The sequence below is a fragment of the Physeter macrocephalus genome, chromosome 11, assembly GCF_002837175.3.
Source record: "Physeter macrocephalus isolate SW-GA chromosome 11, ASM283717v5, whole genome shotgun sequence".
Classification (NCBI taxonomy): Eukaryota; Metazoa; Chordata; class Mammalia; order Artiodactyla; family Physeteridae; genus Physeter; species Physeter macrocephalus.
The window spans coordinates 36,596,737-36,615,204 of NC_041224.1; the positions used below are offsets into that span (position 1 = coordinate 36,596,737).

Below are 18,468 nucleotides of genomic sequence, written 5' to 3' on the forward strand. Positions count from 1 at the left end.
CTTCTTGGATTGATCCCTTGATCATTATGTAGTGTCCTTCTTTGTCTCTTGTAACATTCTTTATTTTAAAGTCTATTTTATCTGATACGAGAATTGCTACTCCAGCTTTCTTTTGAGTTCCATTTGCATGGAATATCTTTTTCCATCCCCTCACTTTCGGTCTGTATGCGTCCCTAGGTCTGAAGTGGGTCTCTTTTAGGCAGCATACATATGGGTCTTGTTTCTGTATCCATCCAACGAGCCTGTGTCTTTTTTTGTAGCATTTAATCCATTCACATTTAAGGTAATTATCAGTATGTATGTTCCTATTACCATTTTCTTAATTGTTACCTGTTTGTTTTTGTAGGTCCTTTTCTTCTCTTGCTTTTCCCACTTAGAGAATTTCCTTTAGCATTTGTTGTAGGGCTGGTTTGGTGGTGCTGAATTCTCTTAGCTTTTGCTTGTCTGTAAAGATTTTGATTTCTCCTTTGAATCTGAATGAGATCCTTGCCGGGTAGAGTAATCTTGGTTGTAGGTTTTTCCCTTTCATCACTTTAAATATATCTTGGCACTCCCTTCTGGCTTGCAGAGTTTCTGCTGTGAAATCAGCTGTTAACCTTATGGGAGTTCCCTTGTATGTTGTCATTTTTCCCTTGTTGCTTTCAGTGATTTTTCTTTGTCTTTAATTTTTGTCAGCTTGATTACTATGTGTCTCGGTGTGTATCTCCTTGGGTTTATCCTGAATGGGACTCTTCTGTGCTTCCTGGACTTGGGTGGCTATTTCTTTTCCCATGTTAGGGAAGTTTTCGACTATAATCTCTTCAAATGTTTTCTCGGGTACTTTGTTTCTCCTCCTACGGGGACCCCTATAATGCAAACGTTGTTGCGTTTAACGTCCCAGAGGTCTCTTAGGCTGTCTTCACTTCTTTTCATTCTTTTTTCTTTTTTCTTTTCCACAGCAGTGAATTCTACCATTCTGTCTTCCAGGTCACTTATCCGTTCTTCTGCCTCAGTTATTCTGCTATTGATTCCTTCTAGTGTATTTTTCATTTCAGTTACTGTATTCATCTCTGTTCTTTAATTCTTCCAGGTGTTTGTTCTTTAATTCTTCTAGGTCTTTGTCAGACATTTCTTAAATCTTCTCGATCTTTGCCTGCAGTCTTTTTCCGAGGTAATGGATCATCTTCACTATCATTATTCTGAATTCTTTTTCTGGAAGGTTGCCTATCTCCACTTCATTTTGTTGTTTTTATGGTGTTTTATCTTGTTCCTTCATCTGGTACAAAGTCCTCTGCCTTTTCATTTTGTCTATCTTTCTGTGATTGTCTAAAATTCTTATTTATATTCTTTCATGTCTTGAATATTTTTGTAATGCCTTTTCACTTGTTTTATAATAGTAACAGTTTTGATCCTTTATTTTTCTTTTCTTTTTTTTTTTTTTTTGTGGTATGCAGGCCTCTCACTGTTGTGGCCTCTCCTGCTGCAGAGCACAGGCTCCGGACGTGCAGGCTCAGCGGCCATGGCTCACGGGCCTAGCCGTTCCGTGGCATGTGGGATCTTCCCAGACCAGGGCATGAGGGATCTTCCCAGACCGGGGCATGAACCCGTGTCCCCTGCATCGGCAGGTGGACTCTCAACCACTGCGCCACCAGGGAAGCCCTATTTTTCTTTTTTTGAGTACTCTTTGGCATGCTTTCATTTTCTGTAGGGATATTCTGCTACTCATTGTGTTCTATAGTAATTTTCTAAGGGATTTGATCATAATCCCTTTTTTGCTCTATTTTATGGGAAATTAGCTTTCTTGAGCTTCTAGAAATTGGCTTAGTTTTCTTGTGTGTGTGCATGCACTAAAGAAACATAACTGCTGCTTTCTGACATTTCCTAGGCCCATGCCTTTTGTACCCTTTCATCTTTTGCTGTTCCTGTCCCTCTCTAGTCTGAATCCACCGGCAGGTCTGTGTTGAGAATTCCTAGGGGTTACAGTGCTCTAGCCCATTCACGCCCTACTGCAGGCTCCTTGCTCTCACTGACAACTGGAGAGGCAAAATCCCTCCCAGTTTCAGCTGTTGTTCTCGAATTGCCCTGCCGTTCTTTCCAGTAAATACCTGTTAGTTATTTGGGGGGTTCTTCAGGTCTAAGGTGTGTCAGATGCCTTTTGGCTTTCTTCCCAAGTATGTTTTGGGAACACACAAGTCTCAGGTGTTGCTCATCCCCGCCTGCTTCCTCAGGGGGGTATATTGGTTATCTGTGGGGTTTTTTTTTTTTTTCTGTATATACGGTTTTTGGTTTGCTGTATAGTTGCCCTGCTTGTTTTTATTTGGAAATTCAAGAAATTCCAAATCCATGCTACTACTCTGGCTGCTAGTGAGGTTTTAGTGCTCAAATTAGTGTGAGTTTTATTTATTTATTTATTTATTTATTTGCGGTACGCGGGCCTTTCACTGTTGTGGCCTCTCCCGTTGTGGAGCACAGGCTCCGGACACGCAGGCTCAGCGGCCATGGTTCACGGGCCCAGCTGCTCCGCGGCATGTGGGATCTTCCTGGACCGGGGCACGAACCCGTGTCCCCTGCATCGGCAGGCGGACTCTCAACCACTGCACCACCAAGGAAGCCCTAGTGTGAGTTTTAAAAGACAACTCTATAAAGGGAAATTGAGTTAAAATTAAATTGAATAATTAGTTAGATACTTGTTTTAGTGCCCTAACATTGATGAGCCACTTTGTGTTAGGCCCTTGCAGGGTTGTACTCAGCTGGGATATGTAGAAGAATATGTAAACCCCTCCCAAATGAACCTCTGATACCCAGGCTATTTACAGTGCTGTGTGTTAAGTAGCAGAAGTGTGTCTATGTGGTTGGAGAGCCTACAGGGTGGGCCACTTGTGCCTGTGAAAAGCTAGGTTGGTTTTATGAAAGAGGTGACGTTGAACCTGGATGTTGAAGGGTGTGATGCTAAAGGGATCCTAGGCAGAGAAGAAATATGAAAGCTTGGAACTTGATGATGCGTGGCATGCTTAAGCGGGGTCAGTAGTTAAGTGTGTTTAGGGTAAAGACTGGGGTGCTGGGAAGCAAGTTGGCGTTGCATTTCAGGATATTGCATGTTAAGGAACTTGCACCTCTGGGCAATAGAATGACAGAATTGGGTTTGTTTTAGAATAATAATCCTTTGAACATGATGGAGGGTAAATTGTAGTGCAGTGGAGGTAAGAATTCTATTGAAAAGGCCAAAAATAGGACCGTGGTGGAGATCTAAGCCTAAAAAGGTTTCAGAGAGAAACCTTCCCTAAGAGGGAAGGGAAAGTGTGGGATAGTGGAACCTTATATAGTTTTTGATGATCACCCTGGTCTGATATTCACAAAGCTTTTAACACTGAGGTTCTCAGCCCTGGCTGCCCATTAGAATCACTTAGGAGATTTTTTTTTTTAAACGCCTGCCATCTGCCCTCCTCCAGTTTTATTTAATTGTTGTGGGGTGGGGGGTTTGGAAATCATCAAGCAGTTTTGAGACTGATCCCAAATGATTTTCATCTGCAGCCAGGGTTGGGAATCACAGGCTTCCTGGGTAGTCATTAAATGAACTGCAGCCAGGGCTGATCCAGCAGAATGACATGCCCCACAGAGTGCTGGCGCTGCATGCAAGCAGTATGCTCTGCCTGGGTTTGATGCCTGGCTCATGCAGCCAAGACTGTACTTACTTGCTCACAAGCAAATCTTAGGAAGTATCTACTCACCTCCGCCTTCCTTATTGAAAGGTCCTTATATTTTTGGCATTTCTTTAATATTTTTGTGTTAATAAGCAAGATATAAATGCACAGTATAAAAGTATACAGAATAAAAGATTAGTGCTAGCCTCCTCCAAGGACGGAAAAAAAACCAAAGAATAACACACCCCTCCCCAAACTGCCCTGGAGGTAACCCTTGGGTGTTTTAGGTTTTTTCCAGTATTTGCAGTTACAGTCTGCAGTGAATAACTATGTACATATGTATTTTCTAATTTTTGGAGCTGTATATGTAATCTTCAGGGTACATTGCTAGAAACTGGTTCACTCTTTTGAAAGATAAAGTGCTTTTGAGGACTTCCCTGGTGGCCCAGTGGTTAAGAAGCCACCTTCCAACGCAGGGCATGTGGGTTTGATCCTTGGTGGGGGAAATAAGATCCCACATGCTGTGCTGCAACTACTTGAGCCCCTGTGCCACAACTAGAGATCCCGTGTGCCGCAACAATGGAACCCACACTCTGGAGCCGCGTGCCACAACTAAGACCTGACGCTACCAAAAATATAAATAAATAAATGCATACATACATACATACATAAATGCTTTTGTAATTTTGTTAGGATTGTCAAATTCCTGTCCTAAAGAATTGTAGCAGTTTGCATGCCCATTAGCAGTGGTGCCTATTTTTATACAGCCTCCTCAACAAAATGTGTTGTTGTACTTTAATTTTTTACCATTCTCTGTGTGGTTTTAATTTGCATTTCTTTTGAGTTTTAACATTTCATATCTTTTGTAAATTGCTTTATTGGGTTTTTGTTTGTTTGTTTGTTTGTTTTTCTCTTTTTTCAGTGGTTTTTAATATTGTATGGGCTGAGGACCCCAAAAGATCTCTGAAGTCTTTTTATGCTTAGGACAAACTATTTTCATAACAGCACAAAAATGTTATTTGTCTTTTTCACTGTATTGATAGTTGTAGTGAAGGTACAGAAGCAGTGGTATGAGGTAAAACTGGCCTCATAGCCCCAAACGATCCTAATAGTTCCTGGGCTTACTCATAGTTTATAAGAACAATCCCAGTTTTGCTGCAGAATAACTCAAAGCAGTAAAAATTACTAATTTTACCATATGTCAGCTTTTGAATAGACATTTTAAAAATCTGTATATTGAAATGGGAAATATGCATAAGGCATTTCTGCTTTATACTGAAGTACTTGCATGATTGTTTGAATTGGAAGCTCAGCCAGCTGTGTATTTGTGTGTGTAACACCACTTTTACTTGAACAAATGGTTATCCAGACTGGAATATTTGACGAACATTTTTCTCAAGTGAGTACCTGTTGCTTCAAGGAAAACAACTCTGATAATAGTTGTTGCCAATGAAGAAAATTGAATTTTAAAACAAAAATTAAAATTTGGAAAACATTTATCTGCCACCATGAGATGAGCTCAGTACTTTTCACTACTTAAAGATTTTGATTGCATTGGTGGTGATATTAAAGTATGATTTTTAAAAAATATTGTATAGTGGTGAAATGTGTCATCATTTGAAAGATTTACCTAAATATTTTCCAAATGACCAAGACATGCTATTATAAAATCACGTTGGATAAAATAATCCATTCAAAGTGCAAAATAGGCCAGTGGATGGGTATTCATTAACAGAGTAAGTACAAAAAGTCCACTGATACGGTCTCAGGTTGCACATTGTAGCCACCCATTAAGAAACTATCACTTACCGATATAAAATCAAACATGAATATCCATAATTATCTAAAAGGTTTACTAAAATAATTCCTCTCCTTTTCAGCTGTGTGTGTGGGTAAGGTTCTTCATGTACTTTAACATAAAATGAAATATTAAAACAGGTTGAAAGCATTTTCTTGAATTTTTTTTTCCCTTGGTTGTGAATGTTGCATTTTGTCAAAGGCCTTTCCAGGGTCTATGGATATAATCTCTGAATTTTTTTCTCTAGGTTTATTAATAGGGTCTCCTATACAGTGGCTTTCCTAATACAACAGTCTTGGAAATAAATCACCTTGTCATGGAATATTTGTATGGTGTTGGCCTTTATAAATGATGTTAGGCTTTAGTATTTGGAGGGGGGCTCTGTCTTTTTTAATTAATTAATTAATTTGTTTTTAAAATTTTTGGCTGTGATGGGTCTTCGTTGCAGCGTGTGGGCTTTCTCTAGTTGCAGTAAGCAGGGGCTACTCTTGTTGCGGTGCTTGGGCTTCTCATTGTGGTGGCTTCTCTTGTTGCGGAGCATGGGCTCTAGGCGTGTGGGCTTCCATAGTTGTGGTGTGGTGTGTGGGCTCTAGAGCACAGGCTCGGTAGTTGTGGTGCATGGGCTTAGTTGCTCCGTGGCATGTGGGATCTTCCCAGACCAGGGCTCGAACCCGTGTCCCCTGCATTGGCAGGTGGGTTCTTAACCACTGTGCCACCAGGGAAGCCCTGTCTTTATCGTGGATAGTCATTATCAGATTTAGATATCAATATTATAATTGCTTCTTGAAAAGAGTTAGAAGCTTTCCTTCATTTTAGGATGCTCTGGAACAATTTATGGAGCATCGAGGCTATCTGGATATTGATGTTTTGGTAGAATTCCCTGTGAAATCATCTGTGCCTGGTATTTTTTGTGGGATAATTCCCTCATAACTATCTCTGTTTCCTCTTCAGCAATTGGGTTGCTTAAGTCTTTATTTCTAATACAGTCAATTTCAATAATCTGTATTTCCCTACAAAATTATCTGTTTTATCTAAGTTTTCAAATTTATTTGATAGTCTCTTATGTTTTCTAATTGTGTGCTAATAGTTATTTTCTTTCTAATCATTTTTTTATTTTTGAAATTTTAGGCCTACTTCTAGCTATTTTGAAATTTGCATATTCTCTGGTTTTGAGCTATATTAAGGGTATGGTTTTGTGTAGTGATCTGTTTTGTATTATTTTGGAGACACAGATTCAGGCAGTTGCCATTATCTTCTGCCATCCAGATGTTTTCCTGTTTGTTTTTTCACATTAACCTTTTTTGGGGGGTATTAGCTTTATTGCAATATAATTCACATACCATACAATTCACCCTTTAAATGTACTATTTAGTGATTTTTAGTATATTCACAGATCTGTAAGACCATCACCAGAGTCACTTTTTAAGCATTCTGTCACCCTAAAAAGAATAATGTTACTCATAAATCATCCCTCCCCAATGTCTCCATCCCTTTCCACACCCCGGCCGTCGACAATCACCAGTCTATTCTGTTTCATACAGATGGGTCTTTTCTGAACGTTTCATCTAAGAGGAATTGTATGATGTGTGTGGTCTTTTATGGTTGGCTTCTTTTAGATAGTGTCATGTTTTCTATGTTCCCCATTTTGTAGCATGTATCAGTACTTCACTCCTTTCTATTACAGATAATTCATTTAATGGATATACCATATTTTATTTATCCATTCATCAGTTGATAGACATTTGGGTTGTTTGCAGTTTTTGGCTGTTAATAAATGCTGCTGTGTGTGGGTATAAATCTGTTTGCACACGTTTTCAATTCTCTTGGGTATATACCTATGCGTGGAATTGCTGGTGTTTATTCTTTTTTAAGAAGAGTTTTTCTCTTTTCTTCTTCTTAGTCTATTTCAGTAGACTTTGGGGTGGAAGGGGAGGTGGTCATGATGTGTCCCCTGTCCATGGTGGGCGTGATCTTCTTTGTGGATGGGACAGTCGTGGAAGGAAGTTTTTACCTTTGTCCTTAGGTGGTTTGGATTGTAGAGCATAGTGTAGTACAACGTTATATGAAAACATAGCCTCTGATTTTTTGATTCGGGAGCCCTAGGAGAATATTGGCTGTTTCTTTTAGACTACTCTGAATACTTCATTTCCTTTCTAGGGAATGGTGTGGATTTCTTTGAGATTAGGTAATTTTTATTTTTATTTAATTATTTTTTTAGAGTGAAAACTTCTATATTTAGAATTAGCCAGCTGGACTCAGTTTAGATGATCCCAATTTTGTTGGCAACATCCAAAGCATCATAGTCAGGAGCCAGTCGAACATATGCCTTCTCTCCATCATGCCTGATCAGGGTGTTGACCTTAGCCACGTCAGTGTCATAGAGCTTCTTCGCAGCCTGTTTAATTTGGTGCTTGTTGGCCTTGACATCCACAGTGAACACCAGTGTGTTGTTGTCTTCTATTTTCTTCATGGCTGACTCGGTGGTGAGGGGGAACTTGATGATGGCATAGTGGTCAAGCTTGTTTCTCCTAGGGGCGCTCTTCCGAGGATATGTGGGCTGCCTCCTGAGCCGCAGTGTTTTGGGCCATCGGAAGGTGGGTGATGTCCAGATCTTCTTTTTTTTGTGGCTGTGTACGCCTTTCAGCACTGCTTTCTTGGCCTTCAAAGCCTTTGGTTTGGCTTCGGCTTTGGGAGGGGCAGGGGCTTCCTTCTTCGACTTTGGCGCCATCTTCGTGAAAAAAAGCGAGATTAGGTAATTTTTAAATAACTTGGTAGTATTTTGATTTTTTTCTGTGCTGGGCTGTCCTTAGTCACTGTGGTAAAGATTTTCAGCTCATTTAGAAGTATGTAATTAATTATGATTTTGTTTAATTAAAAATATAAGTAATTTTAAAATGCTTGATATGATTAATGTATACTTTCTATCGTATGCAGTGTGCATAAGACATTATAGTGTATTACTTCAGTAGAGTTTTTTAGGGTAAGTGAAGGAAGTTGGTTTTCACAGGTGTTGATATTTTATTATATAAAGTGGCACCCGGTTTATATGCTCATTAAATCTGTCATTCTACAAATCAGTTGCCAGTGTTTGTGATGATCACAGGGGGGCACTGCCAATTCCCTCGGGAACCCTTCTGATAAACAAAAATGAATTCAGGATTTCAGTGTTCAGAATTTTTAAATGTGTTTGAGTTCTTAAAGAACATTCATGTAATTGACAGTTTTCAGTATTCTGTTATGCCCGGCATTAAATTTATTAAAGCCTGCATTCCCATACCAGGATAGGTCATTCTGATGTGTTTCCATACAAGTGAGTGAGCATTTTGTAATAGGATTGTAATTTTTATATTTGAACTTTTTTAGATTGTAGAGTATGACATCATAACATTTTACTATAATTATTACTTTAGGCTCCTGGATTTGGATTTGGAATTGCAATATCTGGTGGAAGAGATAATCCTCATTTCCAGAGTGGGGAAACCTCGATAGTGATTTCAGATGTGCTTAAAGGAGGACCCGCAGAAGGGCAGCTGCAGTAAGCATGTTTCCTACCCTCAGCCACTGACTGGCATGCCATGCTAGTGATTTTTCTAAATTAATATACGTTTATGCTTATCTCTGTCATATATGGAAAGCTAGTATCACTTAACTTAAATAGAAGGTCACTGTAAAAAATAAAGATAGTGAAAAGAAAACTTGTTACTCAGTTTGGGGTAGAATGTAGCCTTCAGGAGCCTCTCACCCTTGAGTCTTACCGTTTTTGTTCAACAAGAAGATTAGCAAGATAAAAGAGAGGCAAAAGATACACTAGCAAAAAAATGAGAGTTTGAGTAGAGGACTGAAAGAAAATTGGAAGGAGAAAGACTTTATCTTTAAAGAAGGAATAACTTTTTCCAGCCTTATGACTTAGTATTATTGATAGTAGTATTGAATGCCTGTAACTGTACCACCAGAAGTCATTTTGTGTATTGTGGTACTTGGTCAATCCTTTTGGGAAACATTGTGTTGATAGTTAAAAAATTAATGACCTGTGGTTAGTTTACAAGTGCTAACCATTTTTTGTGGCGGATTTGAAATTAAATAGCTGGACATTATTTTATCATTGATCTGAAGACAGATTAATTAGCCCCTAATTAGAATATCTTTTTTAAAGATCCTATCTTGAAAATATCTTTATAAACTTATTTGTATGGTTTCGTCTAACATGTTATTATTTTGGTCACTTTTTTTCCTTAGGGAAAATGACCGAGTCGCGATGGTTAATGGCGTTTCAATGGATAATGTTGAACATGCTTTTGCTGTTCAGCAACTAAGGAAAAGTGGAAAAAATGCAAAAATTGTAAGTGTCTTTTACGTTTAATTTTATAAAGGTACCAACTTTACTGTTGGTATGTTTTTGGTGTTTGAATTCATTCTTCCCATTTAAGAAAATAAAATCTGGAACAGTAGTTCTAAAGTTAGTTGTTTACAAGTAAGAATGTTTCTTTCTTATAATACCGGTGGTATGTTTTGTCACTGGTGTGTATTTTCTCAAAGCTCAGATACCAGGAATTTTTTTTGATTGAAAAAGAAAGGAAGGAGCTCCTGGTTGAATGGTTACCTCTTTATGGCTTAATGCTTCCTTTTAAAAAAAATACTTAAATTAGACTGAATCTTGGCATATAGTCAGTTTAAAGTATTTTCTGTTATAGGTTTTGTTCAGTGGACAAATTTTATGTTGTCCCTTGAACACATATTGTTGCTACTTTGTTACTGTGATATAGTTTGAGGAAAGAGAGTGGTAAGGGTTTATTTTTTTGGTTGTTCTATGTGTTTTGTTTTGTTTTTTTTTTCGTTTTTTTGTTTTGTAGAGTTGTTCAGGGTTCATATGTTTTTTAGTGTATTGCTAGACTCTTCTGTTTCATTTAAAACTAGGCACATGTAGCAGCGTATGGATTTAATGTTAAAGTCCTATGTAAAATTATATCTACATAGGGACTTCCCTGGCGGTCCAGCGATTAGTACTCTGTGCTTCCACTGCAGGGATCACAGGTTTGATCCTTGCTCGGGGAACTAGGATCCCACATGCCACGAGGCCAAAAAAAGAAAATTATATCTATCAATGCATAGAGGAGCACATTAACCACTTTGCTGCCCCTGTTTCTGCCTTATCTAGACTCTGAAAGGCCTAATTAAGGTACTGCTTGAGGCGTTAGCTCAGGTGTGTAGAGTAGGAGGAAGAGGCTGGCGGCTACATGGTTTGTCCTGCCTTGTCCACTGAGGACCTTTCTCCTTTGCAGTAGACAGTCAGAGCCACAGTGGACCCAACAGAAAGGAGAGGGCTGGAGTGAGGAGGGCTGCATGGTGTTTTGACCTCTGGGAGCTATGGTGAGAGCCAGAAGGGGTATTTGCTGAGACTGTACACCCACAGTTGGAGGCCCTCTCACCTTGTGTAGGCTGCTGTGCCGTATGGCTCATCTCCGCACCAGTGTCCTTGCTGGTTAAGTGAGTTTTGTCATGTGGCAGTAGACCCAGAGTTTAGTTACTGCATTCCAGATGACAGGCATCTTCTACTGTGCATGTGTTTTCACAGCTTTCTGTTGTAACTATTTTTACATCTGGAACTCTAGTGTTGTTTTAAATTGCAGTTTGTGTACAGACTGGCTAGTTGATGGTACAATTTTTAAACAGTTTTTGTAACATGAGATTGTAGCATTTACAGAAGCAAATTACTAATTTTTATATTTGTTGGTTTTTATAAATTGAATAAGTGTTCTTCAGATGAGTCACTGCATATTCCAAGGTGAGCACCTTAGGTAAATTGGATTTTTCTCCCTGTGTCTGAGGTTGTGAGCTTCACCCATAGCTCCAGCTTCATTCTTTGGAATATTGAACTGTTGTGTTTTTCCATGCAAAATGTTTAGTACACATGCCCCACATCAATAATACAGCCAAGAAAGTTGTACTCCTACACTTCAGACTTTTCTCACCATAGAAATGATTTTGTAAGAAACAGTCCAAAACCTGTTATGTATTTGAAATAGCACATGTAAGAAGGATGAGTTTTCCTCTCGCTGTGCTTCATTACATCATTTGGAAACGTGGAACTCAGGAAGGTTGGGCAAGTAGTTTGCTCTTCAGGGAGAAGCTGTAGGAGGGTTGGGTGGAAGCGTGTTCTGTCAGCAGAGGGTAGCTGTTCATTCCTGCATCTGAAGAGAGTGGGTTACGTCATCAACATACGCTAAGTTTTCATCATTGAGAATAAAACCGTAGTGTCTTAGAATGTGGCCTTTCATTGTAGAATGTCTTTCTTAACTCATCTCCTGCCATAACCAGAACCTCAGGTCACTGTATATGGTTTTTTTCCCCCCTAGTTCTGAGTAGCCAGCTCCTTCCCTCTCCCATCCTGGGCTCTTATATTTTGATGGTTCTTAGTTTATATCTTTCCATAAACTCAGACCCCTTGGGCATTAGGCTCAATAAATTTATTTTCCGTTGAATTAAAATGTTAGAACTCCTTTGATAATATAACTACCATAAATATGCTTAATTTTGTTTAACAGTAGGTGAAGAGAAGATAGTAAAAGATTGTTTATAACATAGTGAACATGTGTAATTTTTACTAAAATTCTGAACATACTAAAAAAGCATTATGAAGCGAATGGGCGAAAACACCTTCCTAGAGATAAACTCTGAACACTTCAGTATTTACTCACATGGCTGCATAGCATTTCAGTGTGTGTGCACACTTCCTCAATGCATTCACTGATAGGCATTTCAATGTCCAGTTTCCACAAGTATTTTTTTAAAAATTAAGATTATTTTAAAATAATCTTATTAAAATTATTTTTAATAAGATTATTTTTTAAAAATCTTTATTATTTTAAAAATAATAAAGATCATCGTATTTCTGTCTTACTTGTTCAGTTACTTTTTAAGAATAGCTTCTTAGGAGTAGCTTTTTAGAGTCAGATGGCATGAATGACTTTTGATACATGGATTGCCAATTTGCCCATTAGAAAACCAGTAAGGTAGTGAGAGAGTCCAATTTCATCAACACTTACATCTCTGCCAAACTGATGGACTAAACATAGTATTTCAGATGAGGTATTTTAAATTATGAGTGGGTTTGATCTTCACCTGGTGTGTATACTTCCCATTATGTTTCTTTGCCTGTTCCTGTCCTTATGGTGATGACTGTCACAGTAGTGTTGTGTGTATTAAGATGACGAGCCTTTTGTGGTATACACTGCATATATTGTTTTTCCATTTTCTTTGTGAGTGTGTGTAAGTTGTTGACGGTGTTTTTTTGGTTTGTTTTTATATAATTTTATTTCATCATGGAATGTTTTCATTTTTATCCTGTCATATCTGTCAGTTTCACTTGATTGGCTCTGCCTTTGGTATCATGCTTACAAAAGTCTTCACCTTACCAGAGTTATAAAAACATATATCTTATATTTTATTCTAGTACTTACATAATTTCATTGTTTTGTTTTATATTTGAATGTTTAATTCAGCTGACCTGTTTTGAAGTAGGCACTTTTTCCCAAAATTTTTGTTTCACAATTTTCAGTGTTAAAATCAAATATGATTACCAAGCCTGAGTGGGTTTATAGTACTTAACTCATAATATAAATGGGGAATCATAGCAGGATTGGATATTTTTCAATGAGTTAAACACTTACTACGTGCAAATACTTCATTACAGGTACAGTTAAATGACCTGGCCAGGACCTTCTCCTCAGGGAACTTGAATTTCAGTAGGCTCGTTGGGTACACACAGTCACAGCCATCATGCACATCATCTGAGATGGAGGGTGCTTCAGGTGCAGATTTCAGACAGGTGGCGCTCGCTCTCTTAGGGGAGTGAAGGGGAAAGCTTTGAGGACTCAACTGGTTATTTTGTTTATATCTTACTAGGGAGTGATTGAAGATCAAAGTGCTAACACAAAGAATTGCTTCTAATACAACATGTTGGAGATGGAAATAGAGGTGAGAGTAAGACTCACGGAGGCAGTGAGGGATTCTTTACAGTAAATGTTGCCTGAGAAGGGCCTCAGCCATGGGGCACCAAGAGTAGCAAGGCAGGCAGCCTTTTCTCCATTCATAACAGGGCCTTGGTTGCCTGTCCTTTCCACATGCTGGCCTCTTGCTCCTTGTTGACCTTTAGCTTCAGTGTTGTTTCCTCAGAGAGGCCTTCTCTGATCGCTCTTGGTGGTAAGAAGCTGCGGTATTAAGTGTGGAGCAGCCCTTTGAAGAAAGTGAGTCACAAAAGGAAGAGAAAAGATGATAGCTTGGAAATGAGTAGCGAGATGGGAATCGAAGATGAATTTGCAGATTAGTAGGCAGAGGACAGACTGGAGGTAAATAGGGAGAGATTATAGTTGCTGGTACCTGGCTTGGGGGGGTGTGGTAATTGATGAGGAAGGGTCTTGGAGGTGGGGAGGGATGAGAATAAGCCCCTCTGAAAGGGTGTCATTCATGCAGGAAGAGGATCGAATTGTCTGAGACCAGGAAGGAAGACCAAATACATGAGACACCGAAAGCATGTGGGAGTGGGGATGTGAAGTGGCACTGATCTCTATTAATCAGGCCTAGTGACTGGCATCTCGGAGAACAGTTTTGGGATACCTGTGTTAGCAAATTCCATGGAATTTGAGGTAACAAGAGGTAGATGAAAGGATTGCTGAATAAATGAAAGAATTCTTTCAAGTAAAATGAATTTATAGAGGAGAACCTAATCAGTCAGTGTGGGGATGCAGCCATCTGAAGGGGAAGATAATACAGGATGGGGTTTGTCCCAGCACGGGACCGACGGGTCAAGAGAAAGTAAATTCCCCTCAGCTTTGCTGAGATACAGTTGACATACGGCACTGTGTAAGTTTAAGGTGTTCAGCATGATGATTTGACTTCATGAAATGATTACATCCATCATCTCATATAGATACAAAATTAAAGAAATAGAAAAAAAATTATTTTCCTTGTGCTGAGAACTCTTAGGATTTACTCTTAGCAACTTTAATTACATTTATCATGTTGTACATTATATCCCTAGTACTTATTTATATCTCTAGTACTTATTTATCTTATGAAGGGAAGTCTGCACTTAAAAAAAATTAATTAATTATTTTATTTCTGGCTGCATTGGGTCTTTGTTGCTGCACGTGGGCTTTCTCTAGTTGCGGGGGCTACTCTTCATTGTGGTGCGCGGGCTTCTCATTGCGGTGGCATCACTTGTTGCGGAGCACAGGCTCTAGGCACGCCGGCTTCAGTAGTTGTGGCTTGCGGACTGTAGAGCGCAGGCTCAGTAGTGTGGCACACGGGCTTAGTTGCTCTGCGGCATGTGGGATCTTCCCGGACCAGGAATCGAACCCGTGTCCCCTGCCTTGGCAGGCGGATTCTCAACCACTGTGCCACCAGGGAAGCCCCAGTTTGCACTTTTTGATTGCCCTCATTCAATCTCCGCACCCCCCGTCACCTCTGTAGCCACAAATCTGACCTCTTTTTCTATAAATTTGTTTGGTTTTGAAGTATAATTGACCTACAACACTGTTAGTTCCTGTTACACAACATGGTGATTCTATATTTCTCTACATTTCAAAATGGTCACCAGGATAAGTCTAGTTACGATATGTCACCATACAAAGATACTAGGTAGTTACTGTGTTTCCCACACCATACACTTCATACCCATGATTCATTTATTTTGCAACTGGAAGTTTGTTTGATCTGTCTCACCTGTTCCTTTCCCTCTGGTAGCCGCCTATACTCTGTATCTGTAACTCCATTTCTGTTTTGTTATGTTCGTTCATTTGTTGTTTAGATTCCACATATAAGTGAAATCATACAGTAGTTGTCTTTCTCTGACTTATTTCACTTAGCGTAATACCCTCCAGGTCCATCTGTGTTGTTGCAGATGGCAAGATGTTATTTTCTCATGGCTGAGTAGTATTTGTGTGTGTGTGTGTGTGTGTGTGTGTGTGTGTGTGTGTATCAAATCTTCTTTGTCCGTTCATCTGTTGATGGGCACTTGCTTTGCTTTCCATATCTTGGATATCATAAATAATGCTTCAATGAACAGAGGCATGCAAATGTCTTTTCCTTTTCCTTTCTTCCCTCCCCTCCCCTCCTTTTTTTTTTTGTTGGCCTCGTGGCATGCAGGATCTTAGTTCCCCGACCAGGGATTGCACCCATGCCCCCTGCAGTGGAAGTGCGGAGTCCTAACCACTGGACCACCAGGGGATTCCCATAAATGTCTTTTCTAATTAGTGTTTTTATTTTCTCTGGGTGAGTAGGAGTGGAATTTGCTGGATCATAGGTAGTTCTATTTTTAATTTTTTGAGGAGTCTCCATACTGTTTTCCGTAGTGGCTGCACTAATTTACATTCCCACCAACAGAGCATGAGTGTTCCCTTTTCTCCACATCCTTGTCAGTGCTTGTTATTTGTTTTCTTTTTCATAATTGCCATTCTGACAGGTGGGAGGTGATATCTCATTGTGGTTTTGATTTGCATTTCACTGATGATTAGTGATATTGAGCATCTTTTCATGTGCCCAGTTGGCCATCTGTATGTCTTCTTTGGAAAAATGTCTATTCAGATCCTCTGCCCAGTTTTTAATTGAGTTGTTTGTTTATTTTTTGACGTTGAGTTGTGTAAGTTCTTTGTATATTTTGGATATTAATCCCTTGTGGGTCATATCGTTTGCAAATATCTTCTCCCATTGCATTGGCGGCCTTTTTGTTTTGTTGATCGTTAACTTCACTGTGTAAAAGCTTTTTTAGTTGGATGTAGTCCTGTTTATTTGTGCTTTTGTTTCCCTTGCCTGAGGAGGCATATCCAAAAAATATTTTTAAGACTGATGTCAAATAGTGTACTGCCTATGTTTTCTTCTAGGAGTTTTATGGTTTCAGGGCTTATATTTAAATCTTGTATCCATTTTGAATTTATTTTTGTACATGATATGAGAGAGTAGTCCAGTATGATTCTTCCCTATGTAATTGTCTTGTTTTCCCAGCACCATTTACTGAAGAGGCTGTTTTTTCCCCATTGTACATTCTTGCCTCCTTTGTTATAGATTAATTGCCCATGTAAGTGTGGATTCATCTTCTGGGCCTTCTGTTCCATTCCATTGATTTATGTGTCTGGTTTTGTGCTAGTACCATGCTGTTTTGATGACTGTAACCATATAGTATAGTTTGAAATCTGGGTGCATGATGCCTCCAGCTTTGTTCTTCATTCTCAAGATTGTTTATGTTTGTTCATTTTTTGCTATTTGGGGTCTTTTGTGTTTCCATATAAATTTTAGAATTACTTGTTCTAGTTCTGTGAAAAATGCCATTGGCATTTTGATAGGGATTGCATTGGGTGTTTAGACTGCTTTGGATAGTATGGTCATTTTAGCAATATTAATTCTTCCAGTCCATGAACTTGGTATATCTTTACATCTGTTCCCGTTGTCTTCAGTTTCTTGCATTGGTGTCTTTATATTTCCGAGTATAGGTCTTTTACCTCCTTAGTTAGATTTATTCCCAGGGATTTTATTTTTTGATGTGATTTGTAAATGGGATTGTTTTCTTAATTTCTCTTTCTGATAGTTCGTTGTTAGTGTATAGAAATACAACAGATTTCTGTGTATTAATTTTGTATCCTGCAACTTTGCCGAATTTATTGATGAGCTCTAGCAGTTTATTCATGATGCCTTTAGGATTTTCTATAGGGTATCATGTCATCCTCAAACAGTAACAGTTAAACTTCTTCCTTTCCAATTTGGATTCCTTTTCGTTTTCTTGTCTGATTGCTGGGGCTAGGACTTCCAACACTAAGTTCAATAAAAGAGCGACAGTGGGCATCCTTGTCTTGTTCCTGATCTTAGAGAATATGCTCTCAGCTTTATACCATTGAGCCCACCATGTTAGCTGTGGGCTTATATATGACCTTTTTTATGTTGAGGTATGTTCCCTCTATATGCACTTTGTTGAGAGTTTTTTTAATCATACGTAGATGTTGAATTTTATTAAAAGCTTTTTCAACATTTATTGAGATGATCATAAAATTTTTCTTCCTCAGTTTGTTAATGTGGTATATATCACATCGATTTGTGGATATTGAACCATCCTTGCATCCATGGGATAAATCCCTCTTGATCATGGTGTATGATCCTTTTAATGTATTGTTGAATTCAGTTTGCTAATATTTTGTTGAGTAATTTTGCATGTATGTTTCTCATTGATACTGGCCTGTAATTTTCTTTTCTGTGTGATATCTTTGTCTGGTTTTGCTATCAAGGTGATGCTGGCCTCATAGAATGAGTTCAGAAGCACTCCTTCCTCTGCAATGTTTTGGAAGAGTTTCAGAAGTTTTTCAGGATACATGTTAACTCTTCTGTAAATGTTTGGTAGGATTCACTTGTGAAGCCATATGGTCTTGGACTTCTGTTTGTTGGGAGTTTTTAAATTATTGATTCAGTTTCATTACTGGTAATTGGTCTGTTCATATTTTCTATTTCTTCCTGGTTCAGTCTTGGGAGGTTGTACATTTCTAGGAATTTGTCCATTTCTTCTAGATTGTCCATTTTATTTGCGTATAATTGTTCACAGTAATCTCTTGTGATCTTTTGTATTTTGGTGCTGTCAGTTGTAACTTCTGCTTTTTCATTTCTGATATTATTGTTATGGGCCCTCTCTCTCTAGTGCCGGCCCACTGGTGGGTAGAACTGGGTGGCTTGTTGTGCGGCCAGGGGTCCTAGTATAGGCTTGCTGGTGAGCAGGCTGGTTTCAGACATCACTGGCTGCAGGGTTCGGGGTGTTCCAAAGCTTGTGTAAGCCTACTGGTGAGTGGGGCTGGATCCCAGAGTGGCTGGCTGATGGGTTCAAGGTGTTTCGGAGCTGGTATCGGCCTACTGGTGGACAGGGTCAGGGTCCTATGTGTCCCAGGGCTAGTGCCCAGGGTAGGCAGGCTGGTCCTGGAGTCTCTGGCTGCAGGGCCCTGGGGGTCCAGGGGCTGGTGCTGGCCTACTGGGGTGGGCTGGGTCCTGATTCAGCAGGTACAGGGCTGTGGTATCCCGGAG

At 39.2% G+C, this 18,468-nt stretch overlaps 2 protein-coding genes across 8 annotated transcripts in view; one reads left to right on the top strand and one right to left on the bottom strand.

The window, feature by feature from the left end:
- TJP1 (tight junction protein 1) overlaps nucleotides 1-18,468 on the top strand; it is a 118,022-nt gene that overhangs the window by 44,232 nt on the left and 55,322 nt on the right. For all 7 annotated transcript variants that reach the window (XM_024129732.3, XM_028494967.2, XM_024129726.3 and 4 more), the window contains exons 3-4: nucleotides 8,829-8,953; nucleotides 9,655-9,757. In XM_024129732.3, coding sequence (XP_023985500.1) covers nucleotides 8,829-8,953; nucleotides 9,655-9,757 — 228 coding nt within the window. The remainder of the gene's footprint in view (nucleotides 1-8,828; nucleotides 8,954-9,654; nucleotides 9,758-18,468) is intronic.
- On the bottom strand, nucleotides 7,652-8,171 carry LOC102979336 (60S ribosomal protein L23a-like). The gene has a single exon (XM_055087874.1). It carries the CDS (start codon nucleotides 8,144-8,146, stop codon nucleotides 7,679-7,681), a length of 468 nt encoding a protein of 155 aa, XP_054943849.1. The 5' UTR covers nucleotides 8,147-8,171; the 3' UTR covers nucleotides 7,652-7,678.

Bases quoted from the DNA above. Each gene is read 5' to 3' on its own strand.
- LOC102979336 (XM_055087874.1), bottom strand. From the start codon at position 8,146: ATGGCGCCAAAGTCGAAGAAGGAAGCCCCTGCCCCTCCCAAAGCCGAA.